The 22,723-nt window shown below is 47.5% G+C and overlaps 1 protein-coding gene across 1 annotated transcript; it reads right to left on the reverse strand.

Annotated features, from left to right (window-relative positions):
* Window positions 1–3,794: 3,794 nt before the first annotated feature.
* Window positions 3,795–20,959, reverse strand: Med17 (mediator complex subunit 17). The gene is made up of 12 exons (XM_041657253.1): window positions 20,577–20,959; window positions 18,671–18,837; window positions 16,076–16,295; window positions 14,778–14,914; window positions 14,614–14,698; window positions 12,776–12,928; window positions 11,825–11,955; window positions 10,483–10,667; window positions 8,415–8,552; window positions 6,529–6,646; window positions 5,309–5,468; window positions 3,795–4,326 (listed from the first exon to the last, which is right to left on the reverse strand). The coding sequence occupies exons 1-12, from the start codon at window positions 20,818–20,820 to the stop codon at window positions 4,115–4,117; spliced, it is 1,950 nt and encodes a 649-aa protein (XP_041513187.1). The 5' UTR covers window positions 20,821–20,959; the 3' UTR covers window positions 3,795–4,114.
* Between the last annotated feature and the right edge of the window lie 1,764 nt (window positions 20,960–22,723).

Consider the following 22,723-nt stretch of genomic DNA (forward strand, 5'->3'; position numbering starts at 1 on the left):
AACAGTCTGCACGGGGGCAACGATGACTTCCCGGGATTGCTTCAATGAAGCTTTTCTCCCTACCTGTATGCTCTCGCCTCTCCCCACAAGACCACATGCCATTGGGCAGAGCTGCATAAAGATGCTTCCCGCCCCCTCCTCTGAGGGAGGGAAAGCAGGCCGAACTCCTAAAGATGGAGGATAGTCCTGTACAATGGGAGTTACCCGTGAAGCCACTGAGAGACCTCTCCTCAGAGCTAGAGGACCGGTGCTGTGGAGGGGGCTCAGGCAGTGGCAGTGGAGCAGCCGGTGTGCACCTGATGCTCACCCCTGCCACTTCCTGTACACATGTCCAGACACCCACACCTGTGCCCCGTTTCCTAGCAGCAGGCTGAGGAAGAAGACACTGGACCAGGGCAGTTTCCACACAGTCCATTGGAGGACAGGAGACATGAGGAAACATGCCTCTCAGAAGCCTGCCTTTCTCCACTGTGGGAGCTTGTGGTGTCTGACACCCCTGGCTGGGAGTCAGGGTTTAAGCCTCATGACCAGAGAGAAATGGAGGTGGATCCCAAGAAGCCTTCCATGTGCAAAGCATCTGCAAATCACATGGTCCTGGGAGAATCTCATGGAGCCATTTTCTCTGCTGCCCTATTTGGAAAGGGGCTTTCCTGTGCATTCCCAAAGCCACTTCCTTTTTAAATTCTAGGGTCTGAAGTTTTGTCTTCTTTTGCTTTTTTCTAAAGAAAATATTAAATAATAGAGAATGACCAATGTAATGTTAAATAATAAGTTGTTTCAGAGACTGTGAAAAATTATTTTAAATATTGAATGAAAATAAATAGTTCTGAAAATAAGGACTTAGTTGTTTTGTGTGCGCACATTCCTGTCAAGGCCAGTGCTGGGGCCAGAGAGACGGTTCAGAGTTTGATTCCCAGATCACAGCTGTCTGAAACTCCAGTTCCACGGGATCTGATGCCGTTGTCTGGCCTCCTCGTGCACCAGGCATGCATGTGGTACAGCCGACACACCTATACACATAAAATAATAATTTTTTAAAAAATGTTGAAGGCTCTGGGTTATGTTTTCAGTTGGTTCTGATGACCACAGAACTGTCAAGCATAGCCCGGGTCAGATCCATGTTTTAAATGACAAGGGAACTTCCGTTGGTCCTAACCGGCAACGTATGTTCACACCTTTGAAAAACAAAACGGTTGTGTTGTAGCCAGATCAGTTTGAAATGTGTACTTCCAAAAATTTACCTGTGATTCTAAAGTTCTTGCTCCTTCTGGAAAGGGTAGAGACTAGGAGACTGCTATGCCCCTACTTCAACGGAGCAGACCTTGCCCTGCAGAACACCCTTGTCAACTGTGTCTTCTCGGCATCTGGTGTCTTCCCCAGGCCTTGTCTCTACTGGCTAAGATGTCCCAGCAACCTTACATCACTGTCTGTTCCTCACTGTGGTTTTGCTTCTGGATATGCCTGAGATGGTCTCAGGCAGTTACAATCACTGTGGGCCTCAGCAACTGTGGTTTTATTTAGGCTCTTTAGTACCAGGGAGCTGCCACATGGACACAGCACGTACCTCTCAGAGACAGTAGCGGCTGGAGTGCCAAGGAATGACCAGGGAACCGAATGTGATGGGGTGGCCTCCAGGAATGTGTCTCAGATGCAGTTGCCTTGACAACCTACTGGGTGCTGGCACGGTGGAAACTCCTCCAGCTGTCACCGTCATGTGTCAGGGCTGGCTTCATGTTTCCAGAAATCAGGCCTTTCGAGCTAGCTGAGAACTCCTCTAAGCACAATGCACATCCTCTTTCTCCCACAGGAGGGTGGGGTGCCCGCGTGTGAGCTTCCCCATACGACCGACCGCCAGCTCAGCTGCCAATCCTGCATGAGAGCACTGTTGCTGGAGTCATTTCTCCTGCCTTTCAAGAATCTTTAATTGCAAAAATAATAAATGCCTTTTGCAAAGTCCAATGGGCTATAAAAGGCCCGAATACAGTGACACTTCTCAGAGGGAACAGTAGCTGTCTATACGCACATACACCTAAATACATCCATACACTAAGGTACACATTTCAACAACTGCACCCTCATCTTCTCTGTGAATCTGGAGTGAACCTAGGTGCTCGTGTGCTAGGCAAGCACTCTGGCATCGAGCTGCATCTCAGCCCCCAGCCTGTTTAGTCAGACTGAACCCGGCTCTACAGATTACCTATGGCTCTTCCTGGTGTGTCTTGGCATTATCTCACGTCTCCTTACTAAAATCCTTTTTACTTCATGACAGATTTTTAATTTTTTAAATCTTGAGACAGGGTTTGAAGTTTGTAGTTTGAGACTACATCCCTATGTAGCCCTAGATGACCAGGAACTCCATGTGCCTCTGCCTATCAAGCGCTGAGATCAAAGGCTTACAGCACACCATGCAAAAATAAAAATCTTAGGCCAACTTTCTGCTATTATCTCCGATTACAGGCACACAATATTCTACTCACATTTTTATCATGTGTGGTGCGTGTGCACACGGAAACATGAGATGGATGTCAGCTGTCTCCCTTGATGGCTCTCCAATTTATAGGGTGAGGGCTCCGGGGACCCCAGCTCTGCTACAGGAAACTGAGACTATAGGCAGATCGTTAAAATCATCTAACATTTGTCTAGGTGCTGGGACCCAAGACCATCCTTACTCTAACACAGCAGTACTACCCTGGGGCCACCTCCCGTCTAGCTCCCCACTGGTGATGCCCCTCCCCTACCTGGCTCCCCACTGGTGATGCCCCTCCCCTACCTGGCTCCCCACTGGTGATGCCCTCCCCTACCTGGCTCCCCACTGGTGATGCCCCTCCCCTACCTGGCTCCCCACTGGTGATGCCCCTCCCCTACCTGGCTCCCCACTGGTGATGCCTTTGACTATCACCTTCTAAAAATTCAGTGTTTAATAAAGTGGAGGCATCCCAGGGGAAGCTTGTCTGAGTATTGGGGTGAGAGAGGAAACTGCCAACGTAGGATGATTTGGTTTTACAGTGTACATATGGGAAGGCTAAATTTCATTGGTGCAAAAGGCCCACCTATGCCTCCAAATGTCTTTTTTTAGGAACCTTATACTTTGCCTGCTTTAGGACTTTTTACCCGACTAAACTTAATTCTCAAGTCATGTGTAGTCAGCTCTATGAAGTTTTTCTACAGCCAAGGGCTTAGCCACCACCTGCAGGGCTGTTTCAGTTTCTGTACAAAGTGCGGCAGGACACTGAGTCCAAACACCTTTAAGGTAAAAAACACCCAAACTTGTCATTTGTCTAGAATCACACTTCAGACTGAAGCAGAATGGTCACAAATTCAAGGTCAACCTTTGCTACAGAAAAAGATTATGTCTCAAATCACAAAGCAAATAAAAAAAAAAAACCTCACACCAAAAAGCAAGATCTGATGACCTCTTTCTGCAGAGGAAGTCAAAGATGAATAGAAATGAGGAAGCATGGAGAGCAGGGCAGGCGCCTCTGCAGTGGGTAGCCACTTAAGACAGACTAGTGAGAAACAAGCCCTAGACCGCACTGTCTCCTTCTGAGAAGTTCCTAGCGGCTCTCGTTGACCCAGGGGAGTCACTTCACTTCCCAAATACCCAAGAGCCCCAGTGCTGGGGCTGCTTCCTGTGGGTGACCTTGGCGCCTTTCAGAGAAAGGGCCTGTGTGCTCAGTGAATCTGCATCCTGAGATGTTCTTAGGTGGTTTTAAAGAAACACTAGGAGTGGTTGAGACACAGATTATATGGCTGGAAGAAATTCACAAAGCACTTGGAGATTTTAAACACAAAGCTTACGTTAACATCAAAGATAGGATTTTTTATTTTATTTTAAAAAGCAAATTCAAGCCCTTAAGTCAGTAATGCTTTCACGTTAGCTGTATAAAAAAATGTATTTTACATCTCCCCATACTGCATACTACCACAGTACAGAAACTTTTCTCTTCCAAAGCACTCATCACTTATAAAGTGAGAGGATGCCAGCTGCTAACGTTCACACCGGGCTCCTGTGAGGGACGGGAGCACCAGTACTTATATGGAAGACGTCTCTCTCTCTTGTGCTTGTAGCTGCAAACATGCAAGTCAATGCTTCTGGAACTTGTTCTGAAGAAAATCACAACAGACAGGGGCTCAGTGCAGACATAAGCAGCTCCATTTTATAAACGAAATTACGGCCCTCCATCTTGTTCCACTGAACCTCCTTGAATGGTCCACGCAGATGACTCCACTTGTTGTCTTGTAAAACGTCACTCTTCGGAAGGTCTTTGCATTGGTTCCGGGGAAACTGAACCATAATCTTGCTGCCACTCTCAGGTCCATTACGAACTATTGACAAAAGCAATAATCAGTACACACACTTTGAAACTTATGAAGTGATGGAAAACCTACACTTCGTCTGTGAGCACAGAAACCTACCCAACAGCTTAGACAATCTCATTAACAAGGGTTTCAGGAGCTGGTCATGGTGGTGTACACCCCTAACCCCAGTACCTAGGAGGTACAGTCTGCAGGATCACGAGTTCAAGGCTAGTTTTGGCTACATAGTAAGCTCAAGGGCAGTGCTTCATTTCCAAAATACTAAATTTATTTATTAATTTATGCACGTATATGTATGTATGAATGCATGTGTGTATGTACATGTGGAAGTCAGAAGACAACTTCCAATTTGTTCCCTCTGACCACCATGTGGATCTTGGGACCAAACTCAGGTCATCAGGCTTGGGGGCGAGTGCCTTACCTGCTACATCTTTTCAGACCTTCAAATGCTAAATTTTTATACAAACTCTAAGATGATTTAAGTATCTTTGAATTATTTGTCCTATAAAAATTAGACAAGATTTGTCAGGTGTTGTGACCTATGCCTGCAATCCAAGCCCTCAAAGGCCTAGACAGGAGGACCAAGGCTGGCCTAGGCTACAAAGCAAACTCAATACCAGGCTGAGCTATACAGAGTTTGAAGCCAGCCTAAACTCCACACAAGACCTGGTCTCCCAGAAAAAGAAATAAAGAACTCTTGGTTTTGATGAAGTTTGAACTGATGCAGGTGAGATTTAAAACATGGCCCTGTGAACTTACCAGTAGCCTCAGTTTAAGAACAGAAGCTTGCTTAGTAAGTTCTCACACACTTTCCTCCCTTCCCTACACACACACACACACACACACTCACTCCTGACTTGAGTAACAAATAGTATCAGCAAACAGCAGTGTAAACACATTAGCTCATCACAGTCAGATGGCTTCTACTCACGTTTAGTTATTAAAGCGGAATGTTACAGAGTTACCTCCCATACCGAGCAGCGGAAAGTACCTGAAATAGCATAGTCACCACTTGGGGAGGCCACTGTGATGGCGGAGGCATTGCCGATGCTCTCTATGGGCCCGAGTCCCACGTGGTTACTGAAGCTGAGGACCTGCCAGCCCATGACCTTGGCAAGCTGCTGAACCGCATGCACCTGGTGCTGTGACATCTGTGAACGAGAAGGTGTGACTCAAGCTCGGGCACACTCTGATGATCTGATGGAATCAATCCTAAGTTTGCCTTAACCTCTGGCCCAAATCTGGGGACTTCTCCTGTGTGACATGACTGCTAGAGGGGAGAGGAGGGCCCCACTTTCCACGGCACTGTCTCTCTGTGTCCACTGGCCTAGAGTGCAGACTCCATTAGCTTTCTGTGTTCTCTGGCTTCAGGTAATGGCAGCCATTTAAGCAGGGGTTACTAAATGCAGCCAGCAGAATGGTAAGGAGCAGAGTGGGTCAGGTCTTGTCTTCCTGGTACTGCCCCTCTGAGGCTGGCTACATCAGTTGAGTATCATGACAAAAAGCTGCTCATGTGGTCAAGAGGATTGTTCTACGTCACAGCCCCTAGGGCCAAAAGACTACTGACCTCAGGTGACCACTGCATGCCGCTCACATGGTCAGCTGACCCTCTGTAAACAACATGCCACCTGTTCTTCCTTCCCACCCTGGTGGGATGCGCTCTGCCAGCAGCAGTGAAGGCGGCAGCAGCAGGACTTTCTGCACTGCTCTTCCACATGAGACCCCTTCCAAAATCAGAGACTAAACCGCCACACTTGTTACTATGGATAATGGCTGCTGTAGTTTGCATCTGTCTTCCTCTCCTTGGTTTCCTTGGGCTAATGCTTCCCCACTCCTGGAAAGGATCCATTTCCCAACAGTCGTGAGAGATTGCTGGCTACAGAACCGATGCTTCAGCGTATCACAAAGGGAGTGCAAATAAAACCACGACGAGATGAACCCAAGTGCGTACTGGAAATAAACGATGGGGCAGAAACAATGATTTCTCCTTCTGCAACCATTGCAGCTACTCCATGCTCAGCTTGTTTGTCAAGCAGTTAATGCAACAAGGGAATTTAGGCTGCAAGTGTGGCCAGGCATGTGCTGCACACCTGCCATCCGAGCAACCAGGAGGCAGAGGCAGGGGGACCGCTGGGCTGAGTCACACTGAGATCCTATCTCAAAGAAATAAAACAACAAAAACTCTAACCAAATGCACAGTGTGCAATATACCTGAGAAAGAAGGAAATCCTGCAGTTCCTGCTCCTGATGAGACAACGTGATCACCCGCCCGTCTCTGTGCACCACGCGCACCTGCTCAACACCGATGTTCAATTGCAGCTGGATGGACCTGCAGACACACACTCTAGTTTGTACAGCCCCAAGGACCTTTACATCATGTTGAGAGCATGGACAAACACAGCAGTAGTTCTGACAACCTAAACTAACTTTTGTGGTACAGAGAGGAGGGTGGCTTCGTAGCCTCCACCAAATGAGATCCAAGGCAGCCTTCCTCAGGCTATACCAGACACTAGCTCCATAGGAGGCTAGCTGGAGGACATCCCCAAGTGGCAGGATACATGGGGCTGGCTCTGACTCAAGAAGTGGCTAAGGGGGGCTGGAGACATGGCTCAGAGGTTAAGAGCATTGCCTGCTCTTCGAAAGGTCCTGAGTTCAATTCCCAGCAACCACATGGTGCACATGGTGGCTCAAAACCATCTGTAATAGGGTCTGGTGTCCTTTTCTGGCCTGCAGGCAGATACACAGACAGAATATTGTATACATAATAAATAAATAAATAATTTAATTAATTAAATAAAATAAAAAGAAGTGGCTAAGGGTTCTTGCAGCCAAGCCTGAGGACCTGAGTTCAATCCCAGTTACCCACATGTGGCAGGAGAAAACCAATTTCCACAGACTGTCCTCTACCTCTGTGCATGTACCATGCACACATGCAAGACAACACGTAAAGCCCACTCCCTCAGTTCCTTCACATGCTTTTACCTTCTGTACTTGCTCTCATGCTTGTTTATTGTTATTAAAACTGGCTACGCTGAAGATTAGTACTGCACCAGATCTCCTGCTCCTCCTTCACAGGGGACACAGTGGCCAGTTAGCAACTAAGCACTTGCAGAGCCTAGAGAGGCGGGGTCAGGTTTCTTAAACCAATGTGGGAAGGGTACAATTGCTCAGACCAACACAAGAGGCTAAAAAGCTCTTCCTTTTAAATGCAGTTTTAAAAGAAGCCCAGGCTGGCCTTGACCTCACCGGACTCTTTCTGCCTCCCCCTCCCAAACTCTGGGATTACAGGTGTACACTACCACACCCGGCTTTATCATGTGTTGGGGATCAAACTGAGAATACACTTCTTTTTGTTGCAATGCTAGGAATGGAAATCAGGGTCTTGTACACGCCAAACAAGCATCCTAGCAATACACCTTACCCAAGCACTGCCTAAGAATGCCAGGACAAGACCGTGCCGCTCTTTAGCAGACACACATGGTCAACTTGGTTGAGAGGCACAATCATCAACTAATGGATCAGAACCAAGGGCAGCCAAGTTAGAAGAGAACTACAAACGCAGACTGCCCTGAGCAGACAATGCTGAGTGCCGGCTCAGATGGCCAAATTCATGCCTGACACCTAGACCTGCATAGCCTGTAGGCTTGGAGAAAGTCTCATCAAGAGACGCATTTTCCACTTTAAAAGCTAGGCACGTTCGACACGTAGCCCAAAGGTTGCATGTGGCTAAGGATAGCTATGAATATCGCCCACCACAAAACTGTAAACAAGATTTTATGTGGTTTTTATGAAAATTTGTGTGTATATGCAACGCATGTGTAAGCACCCTGGAGGTCAGAGAAGAATATAAGACTCCCTGGAGCTAGAGGTGCGGGCAGTTGTGAGCCACCTCATGTGGGGCTAGGAACAGAGCTCAGGTCCCCTAGAAGAGCACTTTAAGCCACTGAGCCATCGCTCCAGCCCTTACCTCTTGTTTCTGCAAACACTTTATCATGATATAATTATGGGAACCATATGACAACTTGGCACTGCAGAGCCCTTGGGAAAGGCTCGGCAGCGCCTGGCATCCACCTGCGGGACTTCCTGGCGACACTCACTTGCATATTTGCTCATAACCTTGAGACGTGATCAAAACCTTCACACTAGACTCATAAACGTCGCTGATGTTTGACCAGTGGGCCTGGATCTGGGGGTCTTCAATGCGACTTGCCAAGCTGTCAATGGTTGCAGCAGTTCTTCAAAAGGAAAATTAAAAAATTAAAAATCACCATATAAATGAAAACACCAATTTTATAAAACCTAAAAAGTTTCACAGCGTGCCGCTTTTTCATCAGATCCCCACTGGAAAGGTGAGGTTTCTGGAAGCCCTTGTATACACACTGCTGTGCTGTTCTCAGTTTGCACCACGAGACACACTCACCCCACCTCTCCTTACGACTCCACTCATCCTGTCCTGCTCGTGAAAGCTTACTGCCCCAGGACAAGACACTTCCCAGGTACTAATCTGTCACGCACCATTCACAGATGCTAGTGCCTGATCTCTGGCAACGAGCTGACTGGGATACACCCAGACCTGTTGTTATTAAAATCACAATCAAGGCAAACCAGAGCCTTGAGCCCAATCCAAACATCACCCATGAAGAAAGTCAGCAATGCCTGCTACACTGAAGTATCTAAACTGTGCATGTGGTCAAGAACATTATCATCTATTCTCCCTAACAGTGTGTTTGGCAGGCACTGGCTTTTGTTTTCTGTTTTATCTTGCTTTGAAGCAGTCTGTCCCTCTGTAGTCCCGGCTTGGCTGGAACACATCATTCTTTTGCTTCGGCCTCCTGAGTGCCAAGATTACAGTTGTGTGCCTTGTCTGGCTTTAGGTAAGCTCCATTACCTAAGAAAGCTTCCTTCCTTCCTTTCTGAATGAGGAGGGGTGGGTTAAGGTATGGTCTCTTGTAGCCAGGGCTGGCCTTGAATTCCTAACCCTCCTGCCTTTAGCTCTAAGTGGTCAGTTGGCAGGACTACTTACTTACTACATGCAGCTTTGGAAACAGGTTAAGCATTTGCCCTGAGTCATACATAAATAATTGAGGGACAGCAAGGGGTTTAACTTCAGAGCCCAAACCCAGGAACAAAATTCTGAAGCAGCAATCCTTATCTTACACACAGTGCTTAAATCAAAGTATAAATCAAAGCATAAAGTATGTGCACCCACCAAGCCACTAAAGGCCCTTAGTCCTCATTGTCTGACCTTAGTACTTTATCAGAAACGGAAAAGCGCTGAGGAGACCAGCCCAAGAGGTATGTGCACACACACAACATTTGCTCTTAGCTTCCTTTCCTCTCCTGAACAATGCTACAAAATGCCTGCAGTGGACAGGTATACGAGGATGTTCTGTTCAGCAAATATAAACCAACTGGATGCAGCTCAGTGGTAGAGGCTTGCCCACCAAGTACTAGCGCTCTCTCGCTCTCTCTCTCTATCTATCTATCTCTCTCTCTCTCACACACACACCCCAGCAAGTAACTGGGGAAATAAATCATGGAATACGTGTCTAATGTTATGTTATATAACTGTTAAAATATCTTAATGAAAGAAAAATGTCTAAGACTAAGGATTAAAATGACTCTAAGTTTTTTTGTTTTTAAGAAAGAGAGGAGAGAGAAAGCTAGTGCACATGCCTACAGGAGAGGAGGCAGGAGGAAAGCAAGCCTGAGTCCAGCCTAGGGTGTGAGCTCCTGCCTTACGGGCTCTGAGGCGGGCTAGTGGTCTCCAGCACTACAAAACAACAACAACAAGATTGGCTGAGCATGGTAGTGTACACCTTTAATCCCAGAATTCAGGAGACAGAAGTAGGCACAGTTCTGTGAGTTCAACGCCAGCTTGGTCTACACAGCAAGTTCTAGTAGAGCCAGGGCTACGCTGACCAAGATCCTGTCTCAACAGACAAACAAATAAATAAGGAAAGAAAGACACACACACACACACACACACAGAGAGAGAGAGAGAGAGAGAGAGAGAGAGAGAGAGAAAATCACCATGATATTACTCTCAGCCGCTTTCTCCCTGGGAAACAAACTTTACGTACACTCAAAGTAGTTAACACACATTAAAGGGAACAGGAAAATGACCCAATGGCACAGAAAACCAGTAATTTTCTTCATTCTTACCTGCTCCTTAGAAAAATATGCTTGGCTTGTTTAATTATTTTTTCCAGGAGTCCTTCTGTAGACTGTATTGAATTAATTTCATTTTTATCAAAAGCCTGAGGACCCGAAAGTCTCATTCTCTTGTGGCCAAAAGGAGCACTTGCTGGGTGAGGCATCACCACGGAACTCAAGGTCTGTTTATGAAACTGAAAAAAAAAAAGTCATTAAAAACCAGCACCTGGATCATAAGCAGGCCAAAAATGTTTAACCAAAGCTTGGCTCAAGTTTTTGGAAATAGAGCCAGGCAGTGGTGGCGCACACCTTTAATCCCAGCACTCAGGAGGCAGAGGCAGGCGGATCTCTGTGAGTTCTAGGCTAGCCTGGTCTATAAGAGCTTGTTCTAGGACAGGCTCCTTTTTGGAAATAATCAAATATAAAAAGTGATCTTGCTAGACATAGTAGCAATGCTTTTAATTTCAGTACTCAGGGGCAGATGCCAGCCTGTCTGCACAGGTTAGGTTGGTGCAGGCTAGCCAGGACTAGATCATCAGCATCTTCTCGGTACAGAGGTAAAGCACCGAGTGGCCATGGGCAGGACACACATCTATAAAGAGGAGGGCTCCTCTGAGCTGCCCTTTTTACCTTCAAAGTTTTAAATTAAAAAGCATTCTTCACTAAGTCTCATCTCATGACAGATAGTTAATCAACTGTCCTAGACTGTCTGGCAGACCCCAGAAAGATGTATTACTAGGATTAAAGTGACAGCATCACCCATGTTAAGCAAGTATTCAACCCTGAGTGAAATCCTCAGTCTAAAAAAATCTTTTATTTTTTTTTATTAATTATTATTATTATTTGAGACAGGGTTTCTCTGTGTTGCTTTGGAGCCTGTCCCTTCTTGTAGACCAGGCTGGCCTCGAACTCGCAGAAATCCACCTGCCTCTGCCTCCTGGGTGCTGGGATTAAAGGCGTGTGCCACCACTGCCCGGCTTTGAAAAACCCTTTTAAAAAACACAGACTTATATACCATTATTACCAAATGAACACCACCCTAGGATTTGGGGGTGGGGGTTGGGGTGGAAGGCTGGAATGTATTCGTCTATAAAGATTCTCAAAACAGGACATTTCTGTACAGCTCAGGCCCCCAGACAAGAGCCACTCTTTCTCTGTCCAGCGGCACAAGCCTCCCATGGTAACTGCAGAACTTGCTGCATATCCCTAGCTCTACAAGACATCCTGGGAGCAAGGATCATGCACCGATTATCTCCGGATCCCCTGGCACATAACAGGTTCTCTCAAACCACTGCCACCCGTTACTGACTCAGTAACTGACTTATGCACTGCAGAGCCACACTGGAGTTACCTCTCTGATCAGCAGGTGCAAGTTGTGCTCCAGGACATAGAGGTGATCCTCTGGACCCGGCTTCTCTGAGGCACACTTCTGGGACTTCTTATCATTTGAGGAGTGGCACAGGGAAATGGACAACTGCAAGCCTGTGTACAGAGAGGCAGAATAGATGCAGACAAGCCAAGAACTGGAGACCAATTTCACAAAGGACAATCCTGTCAACTTGCCTCCTAAGTACCTCTACTCCAATGACCTCCCTTACTTAACATGATAAACCCCACAGACTTAGACAACTGTAGTTCCACAGCAGCATGGTGCTGCTCCTGAGCTGAAGACTGAGAAAACACAGTTCTTGTTTTTATAAGCACAGAATCTTAAGAACAAACTTTACTAGTTCTATTTCAACATGGAGTTTTAGTACCTGATTTTATCAGGCTCTCTTCCCTGCTCCCAAAAGCAATAGGGAAAAACTGTTCATGTCTAACCCGAAACCAGTGGTTCTCAACCTTCCTAACGCTCTGACTCTTTACTACAGTTCCTCATGCTGTGGTGACCCCAACCATACAATTATTTTGTTGCTATGTCATAACTGTAATTTTGCTACTGTTATGAGTTGCAACAAAAATACTTGATATGTAACCCCAAAGGGGTCATGAGAGCCACTGCCTAAACCAAGTGTATAGCTAATGACAACTGATTTTTAGGTTAAGCCTGGTTGCTTCTGAACAGAAAACTCTTTACTACAAATTAGGAAGATTCAAAGTGGTACCCTTCAAAGGAAATGCCATCTGACAGCAGCTACTGCTGTCTGAAGCCGGAGCACCACATGGTTTTAACACCCTGTGAAAGCCCAAGGTGCCACCCCCAGGACAGAGCAGAGGCCCACAGCTTTGCTGGACGCCATGATGCTCAGCACACCCGCACCACAAGGTCCTGTTTGCAGGCCTAAGCAGGCTGCCTGCTTACTTGGGAAGGGCTGAGAGATGATCTGGTTTTTCACCACAATGTGAGGGATCTGAGACTTAATCTGAACGGCTTCCCGAGAAAGCTGTGCAAAAATTTCTTTACAAAGAAGAACATTTTGTGCTGCTTCTAACTTCGTCTGCCAATGTGGAGAACCTGAAAGAGAGAGGCATGTATAATCTCAATGTCCGGCCAGATTATGTACACAGTGGCACAAATGATAACCTGACTTCATAACCAAAGGCTCAAAATACTGGTACAGTCTTTTCTCGAACATAAAATTGCATTAAAATTTTTTGACAATTTGACAGATGCAAACAGACTTTTCATTTTCACCACTTTATCCCTTCCTTTCCGGCTCTAACTCTTCTTCCAAAGTCCCCATCTTTGTGTGTGTGTGTGTGTGTGTGTGTGTGTGTGTGTGTGTGTGAGACAGAGAGAGAGAGAGAGAGAGAGAGAGAGAGTTTGTGACTGTTCTGAGCATGTGATGAGATTATTTACAGGAATGAGATTGAGATTGCTGAGTATGACATTATTTACAGGAACACAGGCAACTAATCAATGGCTGTTATACAGGGCAAGAGGTTCCTGCGTACACAGATAAGCACCGGAGAAGCCAGAAAAAGCAGACACACAGGCTTATCTCTTCAAAGGATGTTTACCTGTCTTCCTGCAGAATACTGTGATCCTTTGCTGTCTGCAGAGCCTCACCCGCATCCCCCAGAATTTATGTTTTGTTTATCCCAGACCCTTTCCCTATCTTAAGCGTTGCTTCTGAGTCTATTAATCCTATTCTTATGAGAATGTCACTTGTACTTTAGATCAGTCTAAGTGACTTCAACGTTATCTTAGGACCAGGCCAAATCCTGACTCCATGGGCCTTATATTCACCCCACCCTAAGCCTTGAGCATGTTTCCAGTCTACAGCACCCATCTTTACAGAAGAAGCCAGACATGCTCTATACAGAGCTTCGGTGTCAATTGACGTCTCAAGCTGTGCTGTACTCACAGCACCGAGTTAACTGTTAGCAGAAACCTTCTCAAAACTGTGCTGTGCTTAAATATGGCTACAATAAGCGACCCGGTGTCAGACTCCAGAAGTCTGAACCAAATTTACCTGAGTAGTTTTGCTGCTGGTTATAAAGCCTGCAGCTCCCCCTGCCGCCCCATATTACACCACCGAGGAATGAGGAAAACGATACATCTTGCCTAGGAATCACGAGATGCCTACAGTCCCTTAGTAACGGTATGGGGCTTCACAAGCCCATCGATCATCCTTGGTGAAATGGTGAGGGCCTAGTCTTGTACAAGTCTGCAGCAGGTACCCAAGGCACAGAGAGCACGTGTGTGAGGCTGTATCCCACCCCGACGACACTGCTTCACAGCACCCTCCCCACATCTGGTTCCTACATCTTCCTCTCCACTTTCCTGACAGGCCCTGAGCCTTGGATGGGAGGGAAGATCTTACTTCTGTCACACAGAGACAACTAGGGCAGTTCAGCCTACAAAGACACAGCCACTCACTAGAGGTTTGTTTCTAAGTTATAACAGGTACACTTCTAGAAGCAGGCATGGCACTCATGCCTGCAGCCAGTGCAGAGGCGGAGATGATCTTAAAAAGCCAAAACCGATAACAGTTCTTTGATAAACCCGTATCCGTGCTCTGGGGTTTCTTTCTGAGAACCCCTCCTTCTCTCAGCCCTCAGTGCTAAAATATCTTTCATGAGGCCAACTCTGCCTTTAAACCGTCCTTCCTACTGTTTTCACACAGAACGTCTCTTTCCCTCTCGCTCTCTCTGGCTTACTGTAAATACAGAAGGAGGTTAGAGGCCACGACATACCTGGTTTGGACTTGGGCAATGGTCTCTTGAACAGGTTTACTGTGCCAAGATCACCAATGTCTGGAGCCTGTTTTTGAATAGAAACCTAGACAACATGAAAAACATTAGCAAAGTTGCCTCAGGACAATTGGCAAGAAATGACTGGAAAAAGCATCGATTGGTACCTTGATGTACGCAGACCCCTCCAAATCACTAGGAATCTGGACATCCAGGGGACAGTAATCTTCTGGGATCTTTTTATCCAAATCAATGTCTGTGTTCTTAATCACTTCAAAGGTGCCATGATGGGGAAAGAGAGACCCTAATTGGGTATTAAAGATTAAAATAATTAACACAGCACATTAACTTAACACAAAATGTCAAGCATAACACATCACTAAAGCATGAATTCCTTCCACTAGACATGTGCATGTGGACAGAAAGGAGGCCCTAGTGAGCCAAACCAAAAAAGGAAGAAGAGAGGTGGAAGCAGTTTCAGGTCAGGCCAGCCTGGCCCAGTCAGAGCCATACAATGAGTCTGTGTGTCAGGTAAAAGCAACAACAAACGATGCTAGGCAAGCACGGGCACCATCGTGCACCTGTCCCAAAGGCAGTGCTGTCTTCTGACCTTCCCAGGCCGCACACTGTGCTCTAAGAACATGACCCTCTGAGCTCCATCCTTAGATCTGAACTCAGCAGTGAAGGACAGATCAACAGCACTTACAGTACTATTTCCAGCCAGTTCCTCTACAGCTGACACACCTCTTTCTGTGCAGGTCAGAAGTCTAAGTAATTGCTACATCATGAGTGCATGCTTGGGTCCAGTGCTTGTCTACAAGGGAGGGCATTCAGGATCTTCTTGCAGTGAAAGAATGCAACTATATTCTTCCATAACATCAAAGGACCACCCCAAGGAGAAATTAAATATTTGTCCATAACTGCTTTAGGAGAAAGAACTTACAATGTCTAAAACCAGAAAGCACCGACTCATCTTGTAGCAGAACTCATTTCAGTGCGGGACACTGACCTGACTCACTGTGTGTTGATAACAGCTGTGCCTGACTCTGGCACAGGGGGCTTCGTGCATTTCCACCACTGTTCTCAAGCAGCCCAGCAGGGACGCTTGGCCATCTCCAGTGAGCTCTGAACTCTCTCTTAAATATATCTAAAAGGTTTTCAAACTGATGGGAGGTTGTTTATTATAGGATTGTAAGAATGGTCTGTGTGGGGTTTTTAAGATAGGGTCTCACGTAGGCAAAGCTAGCCTTGAACTCCTGACCCTCCCACCTCAGCCTTCAAGTGTTGGGACTCCAGGTGTTCCACAGCAGGTCCTGGCAAGCAAGTTTCGGGTCACAGATAAAGAAATTAAGTAGCACTGTACAACATGGAGCTCAGCAATGATCACGACAGGAGACTGGGAGACATCACAGTTCACCAAACCCTCTGCTCACACAAAGCAGTTTCTACGGTCAGATGTCTGTACCCGCGCTTCTGTAGCTCAGGTCGCCCAGGATCTTGTCTCCAACTTTCCTCAGTTTCCAGTGCTGCCGTAGTCTCAAGAGCTCAGAGTTGAAGTCTCGCTGGAGCTTGTTTTCCTGGTTCTCGGTCACGGACTTGGTCAGTCTTTCCGCCCCCTTGAGGAGGATTTGAGCAGCTCCGGCCAGGGACTTCTTCTTAGAGATCAGCTGCAGGGTCTGCGGACTCTGCCAAAACAAAACAACCCGGCATGGTTCCTACCCAAAGCTGGAGTGCACTAGTTCAGATAACCATAAAACTGCCTGTCCTCTCAACCAGGAAATGTGCAACTACAGCAAACAAACACAGCGAGGAAGAAGGACGACAGTCGGCACGGGCCTGCCAGGCAAGCCCCAACACCCACTAAATCCCAGCACAGCCACACACCTGCACCCAGGAAGCCCCAGGGAGGAGGACAATTCTGGAGGCATGCGGCCAGTCCATCTAGCCAACCGGTGAACTTTACCTTCAGAAAGAGATGCTGACTCAAAACTATGATTCTGAGAGCAGCGGAGGAAGACGCCCAAAGTAAAGTCTGTCCTTTATAACCCTTCCACACGTGTGTGCACACACAGTGTCTGTCCTCTAACCCTTCCACACGTGTGTGCACACACACACAGCTTGTCCTCTAACCCTTCCACATGTGTGTGCACACACACACAGCCTGTCCTCTAACCCTTCCACACGTGTGTGCACACACACACAGCCTGTCCTCTAACCCTTCCACACGTGTGTGCACACAGTGTCTGTCCTCTAACCCTTCCACACGTGTGTGCACACACACACAGCCTGTCCTCTAACCCTTCCACACGTGTGTGCACACACAGTGTCTGTCCTCTAACCCTTCCACACGTGTGTGCACACACACACAGCCTGTCCTCTAACCCTTCCACACGTGTGCACACACACACAGCCTGTCCTCTAACCCTTCCACACGTGTGCACACACACACAGCCTGTCCTCTAACCCTTCCACACGTGTGCACACACAGCCTGTCCTCTAACCCTTCCACACGTGTGTGCACACACAGCCTGTCCTCTTACCCTTCCACACGTGTGTACACACACACACAGCCTGTCCTCTAACCCTTCCACACGTGTGTGCACACACACACACACAGCCTGTCCTCTAACCCTTCCACACGTGTGTGCACACACACACATACACACACAGCCTGTCCTCTAACCCTTCCACATGTGTGCACACACAGCCTGTCCTCTAACCCTTCCACACGTGTGTGCACACACACACAGCCTGTCCTCTAACCCTTCCACACGTGTGTGCACACACAGCCTGTCCTCTAACCCTTCCACACATGTGTGCACACACAGTGTCTGTCCTCTAACCCTTCCACACGTGTGTGCACACACAGCCTGTCCTCTAACCCTTCCACACGTGTGTGCACACACAGTGTCTGTACTTTAACCCTTCCACACGTGTGTGCACACACAGATACACACAGGAGAAAGCAGGTGGGTGTGGAAGTGACATATACCAAATCTTTGAGAAAAACTTTTCCCTTGCAAAACCTTTTTTAAAACAGAAGTAACCTGCTTCTTGACAAACTTACAAAAAGACCTAAGTCAAACCACCACCTAAGTGGCAAAATGCTAGAAATGCTAGAAACTAGCACTTAGCAATACATAGCCGGGGCACACCTAGGCCAGGGTGCTGTGCTTCTTCACCACCCTAGCTCTTGCCCAGTTCATAATGTTCTGTGGCACACTAAATCTCAAACCCCCGCCTAGATTTAACCTATGCATAGAAACCACCACCTACATGGCACACATCAACGCCAGCTTACAGTAGTCAGCATATGACCAATCAGGCACCTCCCATAAACACACTTTAAACTCACCACAGCCTACTTGCTTGTGGAACTGTGACTGGTGTCAGGCCCACAGCACACGCCGACTACACCCACTGACCTCAGACTGTGTTTGCCACAATGACCAGCTGTGTGCTTTATGGAAGAGCTACACTTCCAAATGGCAAGTCTAGTAGGTGCCAGTTTTCTGACCGTAGAAGCACATCAGAAAACAAAGTGAAAAACGCGGACATTTCATAAAAAGGCCAGTCTTCTACGACCATAATGCTCTGAATAGTCCCAACCTCAACTGACCTCAGAAGTCTGCTAAGCTGGGTCAGGCTGGCTTAGTATTTGGATGGGAGAAGCCACATCATTCTGTTCCTTCTTCAAGGAGCCTGACTCAAAGATGCTCTCATCTGGGAAGTGCTGGTTTGGTCCTTACATCTTCACCTGGACTTAGTTTTTCTCTTTCTTACCATTACTTTATTATGTGAGCACGTAAGTCTGAGCTTATGAAGAGGTCAGAGGGTGTCAGATTTCCTGCCGCTGGAGCTGGAGGCAGCTGTGAGCTGCCCGACATGGGTGCTAAGCACTGAACTCCGGCCATCTGCAATAATATGCGCTCTTCATCCTTCAGTCAGCTCTCTAACTCACGCATTTAACTTTTCAAGAGAAGAAAAGGGAGACAATGCACACAACCAGCTGCTGGTGCTGAACCCGAAGAGAGGCTCTCTGGCTGGAGGCCACACCTACCTGTTTGGGAGGAAGAGCATCCTGAGAGACGGGGTCCAGCGTCATGAACTTTTTGTCTCTGACAATACTGAGGACATCATAGAGAACACACATCTCCGTGAGGGCACTTCGCAAATTGTTCCTCACTGAGTCCCAAGGCCACAGAGAAGGTTGGAATTTCACCAGCCCTGAAAAACAGAAACACGTGTGTACTGGTTACACAGAATAAAAGAGAGAAGCTCATTTAGAGGTTTAAACATAGGAAAAGGGGCGCTGGAGAGATGGCTCACCAACTAAGAGCACTGGCTGCTCTTCTAGAGGACCCAGGTTCAATTCCCAGCACCCACATGGCAGCTCACAACTGTCTGGAATTCCAGTTCCAGAAGCTCTGACCCCTTCACATCAATGCACATAAAATGAATTTAAATAATTATTTTAAAAAGTATGAAAAGCAGAAGCAAAGTTTTCTTCCCAAGCACCTGTTTCATCTCTTTCTCACCACCCTGTCTTGAGCTGTTAACATTTAACACAGCACTCCTAGGGAAAAATAAATGCAGTCTAACTTCCACAGGCCAGACCTGTCCTTATAGCTTAGGTAGGCACTCAAATCTTCTTAAACCTAGGGCTTCACTTGTCGGGAGGTGGTGGCGCACACCTTTAATCTCAGCACTCGGGAGGCAGAGGCAGGTGGATCTCTGTGAGTTCTAGGCTAGCCTGGTCTACAAGAGCTAGTGCCAGGACAGGCTCCAAAGCTACGAGAAACCCTATCTCGGAAAAAAAAAAAAAAACCTAGGGCTTCACTCATGACAGACAAACACTGAACTATATCCCCAGCACTTTAAAAATAACCTGCTTCCTTCCAGCATTAGAGCTTCAATAACGGTAGTGGGTTTCTAAACAGCAAAAACCAGGCAACACCAGCACTCCTACTGGCTGCAGGACCATAGTTTCCTTTTAATCAATTACATGCTCATTTTACAGAATTCAAGCTAAAAGCATCAGGGAGTGAAAGTCAAAGTTTCCCTTTATTCCAGGCCTGACCTGACTCTCCTCCCTTCTGAGACATACCACTCTTAACAGCTGGAATAAACCCTTGCAAAGGTTTTCCCGCTAACTCACACACACACTCCTATTCTCCTGTCACTTGCCCTTTCCTTCACTGCTGTGTCCTAAAGATACCTCGTACCAGCACAGCAGATCCACTTAGTCCTTCACACAACATAGGACAGTGCTTCTCAACCTTCCTAATGCTCTGACCTTTAATACCATCCCTCATGTGCTGACCCCAACCATAAGATACAGAGGAGATACAAAACTGCTGAGCTGATCTACTTTTCCGATACAGAATAATCGCAATGTTTTAATTTTCTTACATCTTTATTTATTTATTGAGACGGTGTTTCACTATTAGCTCAGGCTGTTATGACCATTTAGAAACCTACCTGCCTAGCGAGTTCTAGGAATACAAGCCTGTGCTACCACACTCGACACGAACATCCCCACTGTTACCGATCCTGTCACATTATTCAATCAAAACTGTGAGTGGGTTTTTTCCCCCTTAATCCTCTGATAATGAGAAGAGTCTAAAATCCAGTCTGATTGCTTCTCCAAATCGGTTTTGTTTTCTTGTAATTCATTCACCTGAAAGCTTCCGAGAATCACCCGCCTCCACCTAAAATCTCCCTAAAGCTTTCAGCTGTTCTAATAAAAAAGCCGAATGCTTCTCCTGGCCTGCTAGGCTGGTACACTACCCGAGTCCCGCCGAGGTCGGCCTTCCACTGCAGTCAACACACGTCTTTACAGAGACGGCTGCTACTCATTATCCACAAGCACAGGGGAGCAAAGTGACACGCACTTTATTAAAGATGCATTTTTACCCCTCGGGGAGACCCTCGGGGCAGAGAGAGAAACGTGGGCAGAGCCTTACCCTCCTCGTCGTCCTGCTCGGCCCCGGCGCCCGCCCAGTCCTGTGCGTCGCCGTCGGGCCCCGCCGCCTCCTCCTCCTCGGAGCCCGAGCCCTGGCTGAAGTCGATGCGCTGCGCCAGGCGCGCCAGGTTCTGCGACATGGACAGCGGCTGCAGGTAGGTCTCGGTGCCATCGAGGCCCACCTCCTGCACCTGCTTCTCGCAGGCCGACTCGATGCTGATGCGCACGGCTCGCACGCCCGACATGCTGGCAGCGGCCTGCGGGCCCCACGGCGGAGCCCAGACGCCAAGCTCCCCGAAAGCGGGTCGCTGCCGCCCGGACCGAAACCAGCCGCTCACCAGCGCCCACAATACTCCGCGCCGCGTCGGGCGGAACACTCTGAGCAGGCCTAGAGGGACAGATGTCCGGATACTTCCGGTGTGGCTCACGGCGGAGCCGGGAGCTTCCGGTTGACGGAGCCGCGGCCGCTGCGGGGAAGGCAGGGCCGGTTGTGCTGGTCATCGGATACCGCCCGCAGGGAGTTTATCAGTTGGTTAACTGGTTGGTTGGCTGCTTGGTTTTAAAATAACTTCTTGCCTAATTTGTTATAGAATCGCACAGCTCCCTTCTTATTTGGTTAATTATTTGATTAGTTGTTTGATTTTGTTTTGTTTTTGTTTTTCTATACAGGTTTTCTCTGTGTAGCTTTGGTTCCTGTCCTGGAACTAGCTCTTGTAGACCAGGCTGGTCTCGAACTCACAGAGATCTTCCTGTCTCTGCCTCCCGAGTGCTGGGATTAAAGGCGTGCGCCACCACCGCCCGGCTTGATTTTTTTTTTTTTGAAACACGAGTTTATCTCCCCCCCGCCCCATTGATTCAGTCTAGATCCTCTAGATCCGCCCTTCTTTCTTTTCTTTCTTTCTTTCTTTTTTTTTTTTTTTTTTTTTTTTTTGGTTTTTCGAGACAGGGTTTCTCTGTAGCTTTTGGAGCCTGTCCTGGAACCAGCTCTTATAGACCAGGCTGGCCTCGAACTCACAGAAATCCGCCTGCCTCGGATTTAATCCGAGTGCCGGGATTAAAGGCGCGCGCCACCACCTCCCAGCCGGGTAGGTTTTCACTTCCAAATTCAACCTCTCTGGGAACACCCTTACAGACACACCCAAAAGGTGTGTCTCCTCTAGGTGACTTTGTTGGGTCCGAGAAACGCTGAAGGAAGATCCCAGACTCAAATAGTATTTAAGAGCAAAGAGCGTTTATTAATATTACAGCATATGCGGGGTCGTTTGTCTGCAAAAGATGGCAAGGACAGGAAGGAGTATGTCCTTTTAAGCACAGCAAAGGGGAGTTTCAGGGACAGTTAGGTCATCTCAAATACGACTGGTTAAACAAACAGCAATTGTATTATTATATTTGTAGTTGAGGTTTAGTCTTAGCATTTTTGGATATACGTGCCCAAGCTTGGTCAAGTTTGGATGTGACTGTGGCACTGACACCTGAAGATGCTGTCAAGTTCCTAGAGTGGTCAGGGCATTCATAAAGAAAAGGGAAAGTGGAAGCCCTAGAGAGTGCCATTTGACAGTGCCCCCCCCCTCCCCACTGCCAGCACTCACTGCTGTTACACCGAGGTGAATGCAGGCTGCTGGACACCAGTGGGTAACAAGCCTGCCTACCCTGGGTTCCCATCCAGGTAGAGCAGAGAGCACTCAGCCAGGGGAATGCTGACGAGTATCAGTTCTTCCTGGTTAAACTGAACTCTGTGGCAGTCCAGTTGCAGCAGAGGGGTGTGTGTGTGTGTGTGTGTGTGTGTGTGTGTGTGTGTCCCTGAGTGCACGTACAGGTGTTCATGGAGATCAAAAGATGGCACTGGAATCCCTGGAGCTGGAGCTAGTCAGTTGTGGGCTGCCTGATGTGGGTGGTAGGGAATGAACTCAGGTCCTCTGGAAGAGCAACAAGCACTTCTGAGCCATCTTTACAGCTCCCAATTCTACTTTTGATGCTTGACTGCTGTGTGCTTTGAATGAAAATCATCTCCAGACACACATGGGGAGATGTTGGGACTAATGAGTCCTAGTCTTCAGCTGCTCTTCCCTGCTAGAGCCTTCTAATTGAAGTTACTAGAAGCTGTGCCTAGCCTAGAGGATCAGAGGATGGGATTTTCACCTGTTGGCC

This window comes from Microtus oregoni, unplaced genomic scaffold (genome assembly GCF_018167655.1).
Source record: "Microtus oregoni isolate MIOR12 unplaced genomic scaffold, Mior012 000008F_ref0000371, whole genome shotgun sequence".
In the NCBI taxonomy this organism is placed as follows: Eukaryota; Metazoa; Chordata; class Mammalia; order Rodentia; family Cricetidae; genus Microtus; species Microtus oregoni.

Excerpts from the sequence above, each read along its gene's own strand:
- Med17 (XM_041657253.1), bottom strand. The coding sequence starts at position 20,820 with ATGTCGGGCGTGCGAGCCGTGCGCATCAGCATCGAGTCGGCCTGCGAG. Across the intron at positions 12,929-14,613 it reads ATTGCCCAAGTCCAAACCAG|GTTCTCCACATTGGCAGACG; the intron begins GTATGTCGTGGC and ends TCTCTCTTTCAG. Across the intron at positions 6,647-8,414 it reads GGTTATGAGCAAATATGCAA|GTCCATCCAGCTGCAATTGA; the intron begins GTGAGTGTCGCC and ends GTGTGTCTGCAG.